Below are 20,065 nucleotides of genomic sequence, written 5' to 3'. Positions count from 1 at the left end.
GTGCAGCTGGCATAAGAAACAAAGAGCCAAAGAGAAAAGGGCCTAAACTTGATTAACGATTAAGGATGCAGGGTTCGTATGCATTGGTAGCAGTTTTTATTTCCTTGTTCTTCTGGGAAGAGAGTCACCTCTTTCTGGAGAATGACAATGGTCATCTGAGTCCCTAGAATGAGAAGGAAACTGTCCCCAGACCTCCACTCTAGAGCAGTCTCAGTCTTCCTTGGGCATATGATTCAGGATTCTCCCAGGAAATTGAATGGGAGCTATGGCAAGATGGCCACTGGGCCTTGGTCTTTGTCATGTATAAATGTTTTTAAAAGCCAAAGAAATGACCAGACTCTAAATTTCCCCAGCACAAGAATTTTCACTAAAAAGTCCAGAACAAGATTGAAAATAATTGTTGGTTAGTGACTATTCATCTTTCATCATTTTCTGCACTAAGAGAAGTAACAGAGCTATGATCCAAATTCTTTTGCCCATTCACTTCAAGAGGGACACTTCTGATCTTTGTGTACTCAGCCAAGATGTAACACAGACTTTGAGAAACAGGCCCCTTTTCTTTATGTACTAAGGTGAAACAATTCATTAGGGTCTCAGCATCCATGTAGGCAGTGGACCCTACATGAATGATGGAACAATCAAAAGAAGCTTACAAGTTATTATGTGGAGTAGGGACAGACAGGATTTGGAATATGAGTAAAAGAATAGACTCAGGATGCCTTCTCGGGTTTGTGGTCCAAAGTGTACATTTTATGAAATGGAAGCACCAGGAAAGAACATGTAGTGAGTTTGGGGACAGGAGAATACGTTAAGTTTTGACTGCATGAGTTTGGGTTGTGCTTTAAAGTGCCTGGAAAGAGATGCTGAGTGAGCACAAGGATGTGCACAAAGGCAGGAGACTGGTTGGACATCTGGGAGCTGGAGGCATAGCAATAGACCTGCTGATGTCAGAGTGATTTGACCATCTGAGGCCGACCAAATAGCCAAAGATGGAAACCTAGGGGATTCTATGTAAATGTTGGAGGAGAAGAAGGGCTAGAAAGGAAAGAGACAGAACAGTGAGGCTGATTGAGTAAACCCAGGAGAGTGATGGTGTAACTGAACAAAAACGGAGGTTCAGCTGCATGTTGCTACAAAAGCCAAACTCATAAGGAAGATGCTGGTGCAAAAGGCAAGAGGATTTTTTCAGGTGGTGCATGACCTTGGAGAATGGTGGACTCCTGTCTCAAAGACCATCTCCTTCTACCACGCAAAAAGTCCATCTCCTCAGCAAGACCAAGACAAAAGCTAGTGTCCAGAATTGTCACTCTGTTTTCAAGTACATTCCATTGCAGCCTGCAGGTGGCTGCTAAGCAGTGTTGGTCCCCATCCAGGTGGTTTAGCACTTTCCCAGCTGCTCCCACCAGTATCCTGTGTGTAGGGCCCACATGGCCATAGGTGATATGGCTACTAGGGCTGCTTGGTCAGGTACTTCCAGGAGAGAACTTGTGAGCACACTGGCGAGTACATCACCAGGTGGGTCAGAGAGAGAGAGAGAGAGAGAGAGAGAGAGAGAGAAACTGACTCCCACATGGAGTCCATGGGCAATGTGGATGTCAAGCCCACTTGACCTTAGAGAGAACAGGCCAGTCCACCTTGTGAGTACAGGTCAAGAACAAGAGAGAGAGAACTTCTTTGTTCCCCTAGGATTATATTAGTTTTCGTGCAGGACAGACCAGGTGCTTTCTCAAAGTGACCAATCAAGTTTTCAAACTTTCCGGCACTTTGGGTGGGTTCACTCCCAACCAATCCCTTCCTTCCCCATGTTAGACAGACAGGCCTCTTTGGTCCAGCACCTTCCCATGCACCATTTTAAACTCTATGGCATAGGTGTCTGCCATCCCCTAACCCCAGCAAAAACTACTACAAGGTTAGAGGTAAGAGCAGTGGAGAGGGCTTTTTTCTATCCAATTATCTTGTTAGCTTTTTGCATGCTCAGTGTAAGAACCTCCCACTGCTGCCATCTTGGCCAGTGAAGAGGGGGTTGCTTTCCAACTGACTGTTCCACAGTCATAATGGCACACCATTTGTGTGTAGAGTGATCAAAAATATCCATAGCAGAAAAATGTGGACACGATCATTCCTGTTCCCTCCTGCTCTTCACTGATCCTCTTTCCTCCCACCCAGCACTCCACTCCCCAGGCCATTCTCATTTTTGTTGTGGCAGATGGTCGCAAGAGGGCAGGAGCTTCTCCAATAGACCATGGGATAGACAGGATGTTTGCATCTGGGATAGAACTACCCCAAGTGCTTCTCAAATTTTCTGGATTTTCACACAGGGCAAACCCAAGAAAGCAAGACGAGGCGATGTATTTCCTAATTGTTCATGATTCACATGTTAATACTGATTATCTGTTTAAAAATGTGATTTCCTGCTTTATTTATTTTTAAATTTTTATTTTTCCACCCTTATTCTTGCTTTTTCTGAGGTCTTTTAATTTTTCCATACCTGAATCTTTGAGGATCAACCAGTGTTTTTAACTGACCTGCAATTTGGCAGCCTTTAGAGAATGCTTCACTCAGATCTCACAGTTGGAATTTCCTGACGTTTAGCTTACTTTGCCTTTAATGACTGGCTTCCTGTTTTAATCACCTACTTTTCATCCCATTGATAATGGAGGTTTGTCAAATGGACATTTTGGGTGATAGCAAGTAATGGCATTTGTCACTGGACAGATGCATTGACAGGAGTTTATTACTCACATATACTGCCAGGCCCAGGAAGGAAGGCAGTGCCCCGCTGCAGGCCTCCCCCAGGTTGCCCTCAGGAACCAACTGGATGCCCAAGGGCTGGGTGGGGCATGGTGGGTACCTGGTTTCCGTGGGAGGCTGTGTCTGATTTGTGTGCAAGATTCCATGGCTCACAGAGAGCTGAAACCTGATATTCCCAGGTGGGCAGGGTTACACATAATCCATAGTCCACGAACCCCTCTCAGGCCCTTCAACTCATGGGGAGCCTCCAGCCAAGAAAACAGGATGACAACATGCTTTCTTAGAAGCTTATTCCATCTCAATTTCTCAGTGTATCACCTTTCCGTGGGTCTTTTTGGCCATTGTGTTGTAGGCAAATGGATTTAACACTTTATTTCTGGACATTGGTTTATCTACAAGTTAATTATATGATTCAATTCTATAGAAATCATTGTCTTGTTTTGTTCCTTTCTGTGTTAGAATCTCTTGGTTTACAGAAAAAACTTTCCTGGTCTGACACACAAGTCCTTCCTTTAAACTTCAATGAGAAAAATAATTCTTCCTCTGAAATCTCCACTCAGAAGCACATAACTGTTCTTCCAGGTTTAAAAAAGGCTGTGACTCTAGAATCTAAGAGTGGTGGCCTTCTGAGGTCTCAGTGTGGATGCATTGTTTTACCTTCTAGCTTGAAACGTCAGATGTATGTGAGGTCTGCTGGTATGGAGAAGACCTCATCCGCTGTGATACTTGTTCAAGAGTCTTTCATGGGTCCTGTCACCTCCCACCAGTGGACACTAAGAGGTTTGTGGGATGCAGCCCCCCGTCTCTGTATGGGGTCCTTCCTCCTGCCATGCATGCTCCCCTTGGGGGTCCTTCCTATTGTTCTGGTGGGGAAAGAGCAGGGCTGGAGGTCCGGGGTCAGCAGTAAGGTCCAGGAGCTGCTGAAAGACGCTGGCAGCAGGAGGGGAATGTTCTCCTCTCTTTTGGGGAGGATGAGGCCAGTGGTTGGGCTCTTTGCCAGCAAATCACTGCTGTCCATTCCAGAACTTCCTAAGCATGGACTCTGGGTCATGGTAGTGGAAGCCAGCTGTTTATGTTGTCTGCTTATTTAGAAAAGGCAACAGACACGAACTTCTGCCATGTTCTCAAGTGGCTGACTGAGGCCCTAGGCCACTAGGAGTTAAGGTCCCATCTCTGGCACTCAGGCCTGGTGGGCAGGCCTGGTACTCCCAGCAGCTCAGACGTGGAAAGGAGAGCCCACCACTTACCCTGATAGCACCCTTTATGTACTGAACCCCAGCTTGTACCCTGATTGAAAGGAAAGTCATCGTCTCAGGCCTTACATGGCGGACCTGGAGACTCTGGAGAGTGTCCCCTTCATTCTCAGTCTCTGTCCCTCAGCCATTCCTGAAAGGGGAACAGTGGCAGCCCCGGGAACGGTGGCTGTTTCTGAGACGTTGCCCTGCTCACTTATGCTTTGCTCATTCAGGAGACCGTGGAGTTGCACCCTCTGCAGGATAAAGGAACCTGCAGGAAGGCAGCCAGTCTACCATGAATCTGAGGTGCTGAAGAGACCAATGGGGCCTGAGGAGCAGCTGGTGAGTTGATTTGAACCTGGAAAGTTCTTTTTTCCACTCCCATGTGAGAAGTCAAACAGTTAAAGGGTTAGGGATGGCGCCAAAAGGTGTCTGCATTTCTGTCCTGGTCTCATCCACCCTGAAACCTCACTGGGACTGGCATGCGGGAAAAATTCCTCCACCATTACTTGTCTGTTTCCCAGAGCCCTACCTGTTTGAGGAAACTGCTGGAAAACTAGTGTGGACATGCCCCTGCCTGGGCATACCTATGGGTCATTCACTCTAAGTTACTTTTCATTCAAACCCTCCTTCTCTTGCAGAAATGCGAGTTCCTCCTCTTGGAAATCTATTGCCATCCAGACAGCTGCTGTCTTGAGATAATTCAACAAGATAATTGTGTAAGTAATAAAAATAAACTATGATTAGAGGTTGTCCATTGTCACCTGGTGTTAACATCTGCTCTTGGTGAATTTGTGACCTGAAACCCATGGAGTGGGGGCAGGAGCTGTTGTTATCTGTACCTGGCATTGGGCTGGATTTTGCAGAAATCCAAACAAGGCGAACATTGCACTGTATCACAAATTCTCTCATTTTTTTCCTCCAGCCTCTAGAGACTTCTAAAGGCATGGATAAGTCTATGATGTTGAATAAAATCAAGAAAAATCTAAGTGAGCGCTGTTACCCCTGTGTGGAGGGATTCGTGAGGGACATGCGCCTCATCTTTCAGAATCACAGGGCATTTTATAAAGTAAGTGTTTCTACTGCTTCCATTTCCTTTTTTTTCCATTTAGTTATTTTGTCCTCATTTTTTGATGTATGGAAACTTTACAGTTAACCTCACGCTATAACAAGCCTATGTAAGCAAGATATCGGAAAGTGAGTGGCTTTTAAAATTCAAGACAGAGCATAGCAGTGAGTTCCTTGGTGCCCCTGCAACCAAAGCTTCAGACCCCTGAGCGCTCATTCCTCCCTTCAAAGGCAAGAAGTGCCCACTGAGAACAGAGCATCCTCCCCTCTCTGAACAAAGTCAGAAGTGAATTGCGTCCTAAAGTCACAGTTGTGCTTCCTATGTCCCCCCAGATATTACTAATCCAACTCAGAAATTTCAGACTTCAGGTTCCTTTGTCTGTCAATAACCCACATAGTTAACAGAGTCACCAGAAAGAAATACAAGTGACAATTTGAGAGAAATATCACTGATTGTACTTAGACTTCTGTAATGTTTTATTGTTACAAAGACTTTATATTACTTCTGTAATTATCACTAAAGAACCAAAACCAATGAATAAGAGTCCCCAGGCATGATAATGTTTTTCCATTTTTGCCTAGTCTATAGTGTCTAACTTGCACTTAGGACACAGAAATTACTCTTAGCCACATGAGTTTTTAACCTTCACCTGGTTAATGTTATTTAATTGTGTTTTAGGGAAGATTTGTGATCATTCCAAATTGCAAGGTTTCTAGTGACAGTGATAATAAGTGTCATTATTTTTGTTTTTGTTTTTTTCAGGGCAAAGATTTGTTTTTACTGGGAATTGGACTGGAGGAGAAATTTGAGCAGAATTTTAAGGAAGTGTTTGCTATTCAGGAGCTAAAACAAGATCCCACAGACAACAAAATTAAAAGACAAACAAGGCATAAACAAAAGTAGAGTTCAGCAACAAAAAGCAAACTATCCAAAGAACAAACAGGTATCTCAGAGCAAAAGAAAACAAATACTGTGCTGATGAGTTGAATAGAGAGCTTTAAAAGCAAATGTGATTAAGCTTTGGAAAGAATCAGTGAGCTATTAGATAGGCTGCTTGAAACTGTCCAGTCACAGGAGCAAAGAAGAATGATAAAGAGTGAAGAATGCCCACAGGACTTAGGAGACATTATCAAGGGAAACATATATGCATCATGGTTCTCCTAGAAGCCAAAAAGAAAAATAAGAAACAAAAGTCTAGGTAAAGCAATAATGATTGAAAATTTCCAAAGTTGGAGAGATAAACAGACATCCATATTCTTTCAGCCCAAAGGTTCCATAGGTTGGACTTGAGAAGGGATACCTTGACAAACCTTATAACTAAATTTTCAAAATGTAAAGACAAAAGGAGGGTTTTGAAAGCAGCAATAGAAAAGTAACTTGTCAGATACAATAGAGCATCCATAAGACTACGAACAAATTACTGAACAGACACTTTGCAAGTCAAGAGAGAGTGATTGATATTGGAAAATATTTAAGGCAAAGAACTGCTAATAAAGATTAGTACTCAGCAAAGCTGCCCTATAGAATTAAAGGAGAAAGAGACCTATCCAAGCAAATGGAAGCTGAGGGCATTCATCAGCACTGGCACTGTCTAGTAGCTCAGGTTGTTTGAGCCTCGTCCCAATACACCAACACTGCATGTTCAATCCCTTGTCAGGGCACATACAAGAATCAACCAATGCATAAAAAAGAAATGGAACAATATACAGTTTACTCTCTTGCTTCCTTCCTCTCCCTCCCTGTCTAAATTCAATAAATGAAAAAAATTAAAAGAAAAATTATATTTTTAAAAAGAAGAAATGTTAATGGGCTTTCTTTGGGCTAAAATAAAAAGAATATAATTAACACTGTGAATTTTTTAAAAAAACATGAACTCTCAGCTATGCACACTTGGATGTTCTTCCTTTGTTACATGCACAGGGAATTTAGATCAGGAAGGATGTAGAGAGAAGGCCATGACACAAATCCCTTGGAAAGAGATGCCTGCATAATGAGCTCTTGAAGGAAAAACCGGCTTCAACAACCATAACTCAGCCTCCTTCTTTAATATAGATAAAAATAATTTTAAGCTTTCAGCAACAACTTATATGTCGTGTATATGTGAATGGTATTAAGTATGAACTCCAACTGAAATTCTAGAATAAACTCTGTTTTTTCTCCAGGCATATTATTTACTTTGTTATATTGTTTACAAAGGAGCCCACTCTCAGTAGGTATGTTTATTTGCTCTTGTGAGCACAGATGCACAAAGCGTATCTAGCCAGGCTGCGTATCTCCTAACAAACACATGCCCCTGATGCTCTGCACGGCAGCATCTCTCCTCCGTGGTGGGCAGGGGCTCAGGGCACTGGACCCCTGGGGTCTCCAGCAGCCAGAACAGGGCTGGGCCTGGGAGTGGGCAGTTCTTTTTTGCTTACAAGTGGGGATGAGGGTCCTGCTTCTGATCTATATATGTGAGCCACTACCCAACCTGTTGCTTGCAGAGAACATCTAGAAGCTCTGGACAATATACAGAGCACAGCTGTCTGAGACTCTGGAAAGTGAACAAATATGGGTGAGTCTGGAGGTAAATTGAAACTGACATGCAAGCAGCACGAGATGTTTCCTGTTTTCTATGGCCTGACTCTGAGAGCAGCCACAGGCTTGTGTGAGTGGCCTAAATTTTTGGTAGGAAGTTCTGTATTCTTTCTTCTCTCAGACCAGCAGAGCCAGGGAAAAAACCAGAGCAACTACGAAGGGGGAAATTCCAGAAGGAAGGAAGTCGCAGAGAAAAACCTCAAATTCTGTGTATAAACTCTCCCCAGGTATCCTGACATAGTTTTAAAACAACTGATAGGTAGAAGGTGAGACAGATGAAGCTCAAAGTACCAGTTTCCTTGCTGCTAAACACAGGATCAAGGGACGCGGCTTAGATGTGTGTCAAAAATGATCCCTAAATCAAACCCCAGAATTGGATTTACACATGGCTTCAGGCTGCTCCAACCACACATACCTGCAGCCTGTCCCCCCGACCCCCCGCGGCTGCTGTCCATATGCACTTGAACTTGGAGGAGTGCAGAACCTTGGCTTCTCCAGCAGGATGATCTCAGGGAGACCCACCAGGAGCAGACTCACCTTTCACAGAACCCCCAGCCTGAGTGTCTCTCCAGAAAGAAGGGTGGGTGGGGGACCAGGGGTCCCCCTGGTTGATGGACCACCTCCGAGAAGCAGATGTTGAGTGTTCCCACTTAGGTCCAGGTGCCCCCCCTCCATTCTTCCACAGAGGTGCTGCAGCTATTCATCCTCAGCCCAGTGGCTGTTGTTGCTGCTGCAGTCACTTCCTCCTGCTCATGAATTCTCAGGTCAGGACTCTCTGCCTCATCTCAGGGACATAATCTCTGTCCTCACAATGTCTCCCAGGCTAGAGACTTGACCCACTACTGATGTCTGATTGAAAGCTGCTCCTGGTGAAGCGAAGGAAAGATTTTCCCTCTCTGCATCCTCTGCCCCATGACCTTCCTACTTCTCTGCCTCTCCTGTTTTCCAGACCCCGTAGCTCGGGCGACTTCCCTGAAAACAGAAATGGTCCCTGTTGTCAGTGCCCCTTGTCCACATGGAAAATGCCCCAGGCACTGCCTTCTTCCCTTCACACCAGCCCAGCAGGATTGCTAGGGGGTCCACCTGCTTCTGAAGATGGTCTTGTCCGGGTCCTAACCTCAGCGGGTTTGATCTTATTTTCTGGATCAAAAGTCTTTACTCTCTGCACAGAGGTCCCCTGATCCCACAAAAACCACTGCTGTTTACAGAGTGGGGTGCATGTCCAGCTGTCTTTGGCCCCGCAAGAGCATCTTATTCCCTTTGGCCAGGGCAACCCCAGTACAAGACTGTCGACCTGGAAGGCCGGCCCCTGTGGATTTCCCACCCGGCCGACTGCTATCTGCCTCTCGTTCACATGGTGAATGTAAGCAGATTCTGGCAAAAGCTGGAGCATTTATGCCAACACCCAGCACAGTGGGGGCCTAGTCTGCCTGCTGCTCTGGGACAGAGGAGAGAGAGAGGATGGACGCTGGAAAAGGCTGGTGTCCTCTGTGTCAGACCCTGTCTGGGCCCCGTGAACCATGGAGACCAGGAGCAGAGGATGGCTGTGTCCAGCAGAGGCTCCGCTTACTAATTTTTACCCACAATGAGGGAGGAGTCAGGGGATTCAGAGGGAGATGCCCCCACCCCAACCCAGCCTGTGTGCGCAGCATCTGGGACACACTGACACCTTGCACACTGAGGAAAAAACGTCCCCATCAGTGTATGGAATCTGTCCAGACTGACGTTTGCTCCTTTGGGGAAAGAAAGACCATGCCTGGAGAGAGGACGGAACCTCCCCTGCATCTGACATGTAATCGGGCCAGAACCCTTCGTCCCCGCCGGGGGAAGTCGGACTCGGGGAACAAACGTGGAACCCATCGCTTGGAGGATGGTGCTTCTCCGGTCCTGCGTCTAAACTCGGAGACCTAACCCTGCTCCTCTGCGCCTCTCAGAAAGTTGGGCAGCTGAGGAGAGGGCAGTTCACAGAGGTTTGTGGTGGCTTTGCACAAACAAGGGGACTCCTGGGGGCAAAAATTGCTCATTGCTGGGGGTCCTCCTCCCCTGGCCCTCCAGGTCCTGACTGTCCCTTCTTGAACTCCATTCCTGCTGTGGCCAGTCTGAAGTCTGAGAGCCACTGTGACCTGCAGAAGGGTAGAAACAACGCTAGGAAAGTGACTTTCACTTTTATTTATGCCTTTGGGTAGAGCCCAGTCTGGCTGACAGACTCATAGACTTCCTGCTCAAAGTTGGACAGCCACACGGTACGGAGCAGAAGCAGTCTGCTCTCAAGGCTCAGAGGCCGAGGCCGGGCCCAGGGCAGGACGATGGCCAGCTAGGGCAGCGACCTCAGCACCAGGTCAGTCTCTGTCTTCCTTCCTTTATCTTCCTCTCTGGCTGTGCTGCTGCTCTAGTGCCTGTCAGTAGACACTCATCTAAATCTTGACCTTAGTTCTGCCTTACATGTACACTCATGCACAGTGTGCAGGACTATGTGATGAGGAAATCAGATCTTTTACCTGCAGAGGGACAGTCACTGGTGTGAGTGCAGCTGCCAACAGCCACAGGACTCTTGTCTCATGCCTACTGCTGTCCATCTATGTTGTCAAGAAGGGTAGGAGCTCCTTCTGTCTTTCTGCTGCGTAGTATTCCATTGTGTAAATGCACCATGTTTTTATTTTAATATTATATTTTTTAAAGATTTTATTTATTTATTTTTAGAGAGGGGACATGGGGGAGAAGAGAGGAAAACATCAATGTGTGGTTGCTTCTTTTTTATTTATTTAAATTTATAAATCATGTTTATTCTATTACAGTTGCCTCAATTTTTACCACTTTACCCCCCTATACCCATTCCACCCCCACCCCCCACTCCCACAGTCGATTCCCACTCTGTTGTCCATGCCCATGGGTCATTCATACATGTTCTTTGTCCAGTCCCTTCTCCTTCTTTCCACCATTGTCCTCTTTTCCCATCCCCTCTGGTCACTTTCAATCTGTTCCATGTTTCCATGCCTGTGGTTTATTTTGTTTGTTAGTTTATTTTGTTGACTAGAGTCCACTTATAGGTGAGATCATATGGTATTTGTCTTTCATCAACTGGCTTATTTCACTTAACTTAATATTCTCCAGTTCCATCCATGTTGTCACAAAAGGTAGTTCCATCTCTCTCTTTCTTTCTTAAATGCAGATTGATTTTATTTATTTTTTAAAATGTCAAAGTGAATTATAAAATGTTTAAAAAATTTAAAACCATTATAAAGTCTCAGCAATTAAACCAACATGACACCAGCACAGAAATAATCAAGTAGATCAATGAAGTGTAATGAGTGTTCTACAGACAAACATATATATCTGTCTAACAATATATGATTAAGTTGATATTTCAAATCACTGGGTAAAATAAGGCTAATGCAACAAATAATGTGCATGGACCTTTATTTGACACATTATAGAGCCCTATTTCACACATTATACAAGAAATATTCAGGTGAGTTAAAAATCAATATGTAAAACCTAAGGAGTTTTAGGAGAAAATAGAACTAATGTTTTTCATGACCTGAAGCAAAATATTCAAACCCAGAAGCTATAAAGTAACTATTGACAATATGATTATATTAAACATTTAACTATATAGTAATATACACATAAAAAAAGGTAAAGGACAAGGGATAGAATAGAAGAATATTTGCAATACATCTAAAACATGGTTAATAGGTTTTCTGTTGGGAGGGGGGAGAAAGTTCTACAAACCTTTAATCAATAAATGGATAAGATTACCAAAAAGTCATTTAAAGTTTTTTTTTAAATAATAGAAACAGGCAAGAAATATAATAAAACAGGTTTAGTTTCAACAAATAGTAAAGGAACAATTAACATAACATCATTGTCACAATCAGATCAGTCAGTATTAAAAATGTTGGTAATATCAAGTATTCGCAACTCTGAAAGGAACTGGGTATTCATAGAAACTTTTTCTTCATCTTAAAGCAGTCTCTTTAGCATATTTTGCCATGCTGGTTTGGTGGAGATGTATTCTTTCAGCCTTTTTTTGTCTGGGAAATTCCTTATTTCACCTTCCATTTTAATTGAGAGCCTTGCTGGGTAGAGCAGTCTTCATTGCAGGCATTTACTTTTCAGTACTTGGACTATTTCTTGCCGTTTCCTTCTGGCTTTCAGTGTTTCTGCTGAGAAGTCAGATGCTAGCCGTATTGGGGCTCCCTTATATGTTACTACCTGTTTCTCCCTTGCTTGCTGTAGGATTCTCTGTCTGATATTTGCCATTTTAATGATGATGTGTCTTAAAGTGGACCTCATTGGGTTCCTCTTGAATGGGACCCTCTTTGCTTCCTGGACTTGTGTGCCTTTTTCTCTCTTCCAATTAGGGAAGTTTTCCATCATTACTTTTTCAAATAGGTTCTTTATCTCTTCCTCATCCTCTTCTCCTTCTGGTATCCCTATTATATGGATATTATTATGTTTCAGATTGTCCTGCATTTCCCTCAATACCTCTTCTTTCTTTTTGAGTCTTTTTTCATTTTCTTGCTCTTTCTGGGAGCTTTTTTCTGCCTTGTCCTCCAGCTCGCTGATTTGGTCCTCAGCTTCATCTAGTCTGCTTTTGATTCCTTCTACTGTGTTCTTCAATTCAGAAATTGTCTTCTTCATTTCCTCTTGTCTCTTATTGATAGTTTCTATATCCTTTTATATGCTGATATAGTTTGTAGTATGTTCCTCGTAGTTTCTCTGTAGATTTTTGTAATTCTCTTTGAGCTCACTGAGCTCATTGAGCTTCCTTAGAACCGTTGTTTGGAACTCAATATCTGATAGTTTACTTGCCTCTATTTCATTTAGTTCTCTTTGTGGGGATTCCTCCTTCCCCTTCGAGTGAGGCGTATTTCTTTGTCTTCACATTATTTGTGAGACTCTTCTTTTTTGCTTCTGATTCTTAAGTTGAGATGTCTTGATTTCCTGACTTTGTGGTGTGAACTTCTATGGTAGTAGACGGCTGTTTTTTCTCTCTGGATCTGCCTCTGATGATGTCAGATGTTGACCCTGTCTGACCTTAGGCAGTCTGTTTGAGACTTCTGGTAATCTACTGTCTGTGTCTCTCTCCTTCAGCTGTTAATCTATTTACTCTGCACTCAGCAAGCTGCCTTAGACAGCTCAGGGTGGGGCAGAGTCCCTCCTGGGGTCGGGGTTATTGGGTCCTCTCATGTGGTGCGGATGGGGGAGGAGTCCACACTAGGATCCCACCCGCTACTCTCTCCATTCTCTCCCCAAAGCCTCCATCACCAGTCTCTCCTCAAGTGTCGCCAGACCTCTCTGCACCCACTTTGGCTAGGAATCTACTCTCTGTGGCTGCCACTCTGCACTCAGCAGTCAGCTTAGGCAGCGCAGGGCAGGGTGGAATCCCATCCGGGGGTGGAGCTATTGGGTCCTTTGACGCTGGTACTGCTCAGGGGAGTGATCTCTGCCTGAGCAAGATGGCTGCTGCTACATGGGGGATGAGTCAGGACTGGGATCCTGCCGACTACTCTCTCAGTTCTCTCCCCGAAGCCTCCTTTCCCAGTCTCTCAGGTGTCTCTAGCCCACCCTGCCCCCAACTTCGCCAGAGACCAGGGTAAGTATCTGCAAATAAAAATTTATGCGTCGGCCCTTTAAACATTTCTTTGCATCTCCAGCTGCCTCTCTCTGGCAGAGAGCAACCCTGCTGCTTTTGCATCTGGCTGTTTTCTGTGCACTTTTTGGGCTCCTGTGCTGTGGGCTAGAGATCCCTGCTTTTCGTTTCGACCCTGCTCTCCTCACGGGGGTCCAACTGGCCATTTCAATATCCTTCTGGCGCTGCCACCAGTGAGCACCCCACCTGCCTTCTTGAGTCTCTAGTGCACTCCTTATCAGTTAGATTGCGCTAAAGCCTATTTTTCCTGTCTCCAAGGTTATAAGGCTCCTCTCTCCCTCTTGTTCAGTTGTTTGTTCCTGTGGTTGCCTCTTGAGCTCCCCCTACTGGGAACCTGGCCCGCAACCCAGGCATGTGCCCTGACTGGGAATCTAACCGGCGATCCTTTGGTTTGCAGGCCGGCATTCAATCCCCTGAGCCACACCAGCCAGGGCTAGTTTTTTGACCCACTCATTTAATGATTCGCACTTAGGCTGTTTCCAAATCTTGGATATTATAAATAATGTAACAGTACTGTTCCCTGATGCATGTTGGGCACTGCATAGAGCCAGTAAGTATCATCTGTTTTGAAAAATGAAGATTATGAACCTTCATGACATTTAGGAATACAAAATGTCTATTAAAATGTTATTATCAGAGAAATAAAATAACCAACTAAGAAGCAGAAGTATAGACTTGGGTTTACAATTAATATCACAGGAAACAGCCACCATTTCTGAAACTCTGATGCCCAAAGCTTCCAGTTTAGCATTGACGAGCAAACACCGTAAGGAGGTGGGAGATCAAGGCATGGGCTGTAGGAACCAGAACTAAGGGCTACTGCTTCCTGAGGCACCTGTTCTGAGTTCATTCTGCACCATGGATCCAGTTTGTCCTGGATCCCATTCTCTGATTTCTACTCGCCCACTTTGGGATGTGCAAGACACTAAGCAATCATATTATTTATATTTTTTGAAGATGAGGCTATTTATTGATGGGTCCTATTAATCTGTGTATCCACAGATTGATTATATAGTAGAAGTAGGCTAGCAAGTAATAAATTTTTTTAAAATTAACTATTTGATATGACTCTAAAGTGTTGGATTTACACAATTATTTCTAAAGAAAAGAGAAAAATAGATTATTTTATTGGAAGGTCATATTGCCATCTAGTCATAAACTTTGAATAGTGTAGGAAGACAACTAATTCATCTAGTTTAGCAGAAATGGATAGTGCTTTTAAAAACAAAGTGTTGTTTTTGACAGAGTTCTTCAGCAAGTCGTGACGTATATAGTGACTTCTCAAAAATTTTTTTATTTTTATTTTTAAATCATGTTCATTCTATTACAATTGTCTTAATTTTTCTCCCTTTTCCCCCATTCACCCATCCTACCGACGCCCCCACCCCCGCAGTCAGTTCCCACTCTGCGGTTCATGTCCATGGGTCATTCACACATGTTCTTTGTCTAGTCCCTTCTCCTTCTTTCCACCATGGTCCTCCTTCCCCATCCCCTTTGGTCACATTCAGTCTGCTCCATGTTTTCATGCCTGTAGTTTATTTTGTTTGTTAGTTTATTTTGTTGAATAGAGTCCACTTATAGGTGAGATCATATGGTATTTGTCTTTCATCAACTGGCTTATTTCACTTAGTATAATATTCTCCAGTTTCATGTATGTTGTCGCAAAGGTAGAAGTTCCTTCTTTCTTCTTTTTATTTTTTAAATTCAGGTTAGTTTTATTTTTTTTAAATGTCAAAATCCATTATAAAATATTTAAAAATTTAAATCCATTGTGAAGTCTCAGCAGTTGAAACAACATGACACCAGTACAGAAATAACCAAGTATATCAATGAAAAAATCTAGAAACAAATTTATATATTTGTCTAACAATGTAATATATAATTAAATTGATATTTCAAATCAATGGGGAAAATAAGGATTATTCAACAAATTAGGTGCAAGAACCACTGTTACTTGAAATAAAACAAATATAGAACCTTATTACTCACATTCTACAAAAAATATTCAGGTGAGTTAAAAATTAATGTAAAATCTAAGGGGTTTTAGGAGAAAATGCAAAACACCATGAGAGCTCAAGGCATGGGCTGTAGGAACCAGAACTAAGGGCTACTGTTTCTTGAGGCACCTGTTCTGAGTTCAGTCTGCAGGAATTTTTTTTTTTTTACCCAGAAGTAAAGTATTCAAACCCAGTAGTCATGTTGACGGCTGGTGTCTCTGCTAAAACGTTCTGACTGCGGGGGTTTGAGAGGCAAAATCAAGGTATGAATTCTGTGTATATGTATCAAAAGTGCCTCTGAAAGAAAGACTGGAACTCTAAAGATTTGCAGAATAAAGTTTTCTATGTACCCCTATGACCTTAAGAAATGACCTCAATATGGGAAGAAGTTGTCCATGTGCAATTATGAAATGAGATAGAACGAAGAACCTTTCTTTTCAGGATCAGAAAAGCACATGGAAGAAAGCGTAGATTTGGATCTAAAATACTTCCCTTGATCTTTCTGTGGAAAGACCAAGGGCAAGTTATATGTAAACAAACTGAAACGAGGTGGGTTTTATGGTCTACTTTAATTTTTAATTCGCATATGAAGGATTCAGATGGTAAATGTCCATAACGAAGATTGAAGTAATATCCCTGACATCAAGTACTGTTTCACCTTCATTGTCAGCCTTAAAAGAGTAACGACCAGGCGCAGTGGTTTCTAGGATACCAGAGAGGCAGGCAGCAGTGTGTCCATTTCTCAGGTCACTTTCCAGTGGATCACACTTACCCTGCCCTCTCTGCCCCAAGTGAAGATAAAGTTGAGGCTGCCTGAGGGAAGGAGGTCAAATCATCCCACTGAATGTACAAAAGCAACACAAGTGTAGTGCGCAGTGGTCACTTTCCTGTGAAAAGTCTGCCAGTTGCCACCTTGGGATTAGGATGGAAAGCTGATGAGGGGGGCATTCAGGAAGAACTGTAGTACCATGCACCTTGGATTCCTGTATCTTTAGTGTGATGCCATAGAACAGCAGCAGAAGGTCGTGGAGTTCTCCTCTGGGATACTTGCCTAATTCCCAGGATCCTTAATCAACAGATGGAGAACCAGAGGGTCCTGTCATACTACCAATGGCCAAAAGTCCATGGTGAGGGAGAAAGCAACTGTTCCAGCAAGAGTGCCCTCACTCTTGTTAATAATAACCATTCCTAGGATAGGTATTACAGGCATATCAACAGTGACTCATAATGTCCTCATGCATTACTAACCACACTGGCTCAGGCCAATTCTCAACTTAAGCTGTACTGGAATCACCTGAAGACCTTTGTAAAGTAGCATTGTCTGGATTCCACACTCCATGAAATTCTAATTTAATCAGTCTAAACTATTACTTGGACATTACGATTGTTTAAAACTTTATAGATGATTCTGTTAAATGAGTACCCATTCTCCATCATACGCATACACCAAGGTTTATGCCTTACCAAAGATCAGCTGATTCAGATTTTCTAATGTTGTGACCAGGGCTTTAAGTATTTTACACGTTGTCTTCAGGCAACTGAAGTGTGCAGTTGGACTAAGAAATAAAAAGTCAAAGAGGAAAAGGTCTAAACTTGATTAAAGAGTAGGGCTGCAAGATTCTTATGCACTGGTTACATTTGTTATTTTCTTGTTCTTCTGGGAAGAGAGTCACCACTTTATGGAGAATGAGGATGGTCGTCTGTGAAAATGGCCCCAGGTCTCCATGATGGAGCAGCCTCAGGGCCAACTGAGAACATGATCAGGATTCTCCCAGAACACTGAGTGGCAGCTATGGCAAGATGGCCTTAGGGTCTGGCTCTTTCTCATATATGGCCATTTTAAAAGCAAAAGAAATGACCAGAATCAAAGTTGCTCAACACAAGAATTTTCACCCAGAAGGCCAGAACAAGATTCACAATAATTGTTAATTGATGACTTTTAAACTTTTAATATTTTCTACATAAAAAGACATAAAAATAACTATGTTTCAAATTATTTTGTCCGTTGGATTCAAAAAGGACTTCTGACCTTTGTGTGTTGTCAGTCAAGATATAATACAGACTTTAAAAAACAGACCACTTTATTCATTAAGGTGGTTCAAATCGTTAGGGTCTCAGCATCCCTGTCTGCAGTGGACCCTACAGGGATGATTGAACTAAAGAAAAAGACGCTTGAAAATTACTGCAAGAAGAAGTGGGGATAGATTGGGTTCGGGATATGAGCAAATGTATAGATTCAGGATGGATCCTCAGGTTTATGACTGAAATTGCAGATTTTATGAAATTGAAGCACCAGGAAAGAACATGCAGTGGGTGTGGGGACAGAAGAGAATGTTAAGGTTTGGCTGCATGAGTTTGGGATGTAATTCCAGGGGCCAGAAAGAAGTGCTGGGCGAGCACAGGGATGTGCACGAAGGCAGGAAGCAGGCTGGACACCTGGGAGCTGGAGACATAGCGATGGAACTGCAGCTTTCAGAGGGATTTGACCATCTGGGGCCGGCCAAGTAGCCAAATATGGTAGCCTGAGGGATTTTCTCTAAATGTTGGAGAACGAGAGGGACAAGAGAGGAGAGATATGGCAGTGAGGCAAGGGAATAACCCCAGGAGAGACATGGCACAGACCACACGGGTTTGGAGAAAGCCGAAGGGGTCATGGCAGAGAAAGGTGGATGCTGTCTCCCCCGCCTCTTCCTGCTCCTCATGGTCCAGCACTCATCAATGAGTGGGCCACTCCCCAAGCCAGCCTCATTGTATCACCTCAGAGGGTCACAGAAAGGAAAAATATGTCCAACAGCCAATGGGATAGACGGGATGTTTCTATCTGGGAGAGAACAACCCCCAAGCGGTTCTCAAACTGTCTCGATTCTCTCAGAAGGCAGAACCAAGAAAGTAACCAAGGACAGAAATACTTTCTGGTAGTTCCTACTTCAAATGTAAATGCTGATTTCTTTTAAAAAAGAAACAATGTGGTTTTCTGTTTTAATCACTTCCTCTTCACCCTACTGATGAGAGAAGGATGTCCACTGGTATTTGGGGACTAGATCTGTTACTGGACAGATAGATTGACAGGTGTTATTAGTCAATCTACTCCCAGACTGAGGAAGGAGGGCATGCAGGCCTCACCGAGTTTGCCCTCAGGAACCAAGTGGACGACAAGGGGCTGGGGAGGGTGGCAGGACCCCTTGGTTTCCTTGGGAGTTTGTGTCTGGCTTGTGTGCAAGATTCCATGGCTGACAGGGAATTGAAACCTGATATTCCAGCATGGGCAGGGTTACTATGATCCCTTGACAAGGAGCATTGTTTAGCTGTGGGACCTTATCCAGGGGAGCAGAGTGGGGAGGGGCACATCAAGATGGGTCATCTATGTTACCCTCTGAATGTTACCAGATGTCACAGCAGCACCTGACACTGAACTTTAATATAACTTCTCACACCACATTTTCTTCATTAACAAAATGCTCAGCAACAATCCAGTGTTTGTCATGAATGGACGTATTTGTATACAACACGCTGTATCTTCATATCTGCTCTATAAATTTATTTCACTTTAATGAGTAGGAGTTGTGCTACAAGACTTGAATCCAAATATGGTCAAGTTTTATCTTTTCCAAATAAAATTAAATCTGGCTAAAGGCCACATATTGAGACAGGTAAACAATCCAGTTGCACTTGATTGGAAGGGGAAGCTCCCCACTCTGTTTATAGAATAAGCACTTGCCACAGTCCCTGGCCACTCAGAGATGGAGCCTCCACACCTCGCATGTGCAGCTGAATCATGGGGCGCCTTCCTCAGGCTCCCAGAGCCAAAGAGCTCCATGCTCCCGGGCACCACCTGGTGTCTGTGTTGTGGTCTTTCCAACCTAAAAGCACTGTCACTATCCAAGGGGCCCTCCAGGCCCAGAATCCATAGCCCAGGACCCCTACCAGGCCCTTCAACTCATGAGGAGCCTACAGCCATGAAAAGAGTCTCAGTGTTTTCTTAGATGTTCATTCCATCTTTTTAATTTTCCAACACATCAACTTTCCATGATTCATTTCAGTCATTGTGGTGTAAGCAAATGGATTTAACACTTTATTTAAGGACCTTGCTTTACCTGCAAGGTATTAAGATGATTCAGATTCCCATCAAATCCTCCTCTCATTTTGCTGCCTGTCTTTCCGTGTTAGGATCTCTGGTTTTATAAAAAAAACTTCTCTGGTCTGAGCACACAGGCCAGTCGTCCTGAACTTCTCTGCAGACCAAGAATTCTCCAAAACCTCTCGCTCTATCCTGCCCTTTCAAAGCCCAGGAGAAACACGTAACAGCCCCTGCAGGTCACATAAAGGTCACGAATCTTAGACTCCCACGGCGCTGGTCATCAGGGGCTCATGAGGATGTAGACACTGTTTTACCTTCTAGGTCGGAAACTCAGACAAATGCAAGATCTGCCAGAAAGGGGGAAAGTTCTTCTGCTGTCAAAAATGTCGGAGCCTTTTCCACGTGGACTGTCACCTACCACCGGTGGACACTAAGAGGTTTGTGAGAGGCAGCCCCCTCTCCTTTAGGGACCCTTTCCCCTGCCAGGCTCACTTCCCCTGCAGGGTTCCTCCTTGTGACCTGATGGGGACAGAGCAGGGACAGAGGTCCAGGGTCCAGCAGGATGGTCCCGGGAGCTGCCGAGTGACGCTGGCAGCAGGAGAGGAATGTTCTTCTCTTCCTCGGGAGGCAGAGGCCAGTGGTTGGGTCCTTTGCCTTCATACTGCTACTGTCTTTCCAAGAGCTTTTCCAGCACAGACTACC

The 20,065-nt window shown here is 43.9% G+C and overlaps 1 protein-coding gene across 1 annotated transcript in view; it reads left to right on the top strand.

The window, feature by feature from the left end:
- The window catches only part of LOC129080284 (nuclear body protein SP140-like), a 45,487-nt gene extending 39,222 nt beyond the window's left edge, over window positions 1-6,265 (top strand). The window contains exons 13-17 of the mRNA XM_054585555.1: window positions 3,416-3,531; window positions 4,220-4,328; window positions 4,628-4,705; window positions 4,912-5,055; window positions 5,818-6,265. Coding sequence (XP_054441530.1) covers window positions 3,416-3,531; window positions 4,220-4,328; window positions 4,628-4,705; window positions 4,912-5,055; window positions 5,818-5,958 — 588 coding nt within the window. The 3' untranslated portion in view covers window positions 5,959-6,265. The remainder of the gene's footprint in view (window positions 1-3,415; window positions 3,532-4,219; window positions 4,329-4,627; window positions 4,706-4,911; window positions 5,056-5,817) is intronic.
- The last annotated feature ends 13,800 nt before the right edge of the window (window positions 6,266-20,065 follow it).

Source organism: Pteronotus mesoamericanus, unplaced genomic scaffold (genome assembly GCF_021234165.1).
Source record: "Pteronotus mesoamericanus isolate MK-2021 breed Mesoamerican mustached bat unplaced genomic scaffold, CSHL_Meso_final contig_90, whole genome shotgun sequence".
Taxonomy (NCBI): domain Eukaryota; kingdom Metazoa; phylum Chordata; class Mammalia; order Chiroptera; family Mormoopidae; genus Pteronotus; species Pteronotus mesoamericanus.
The sequence above is the reverse complement of the archived record's forward strand: the minus strand, read 5'-3'. Positions and strand labels throughout refer to the sequence as shown.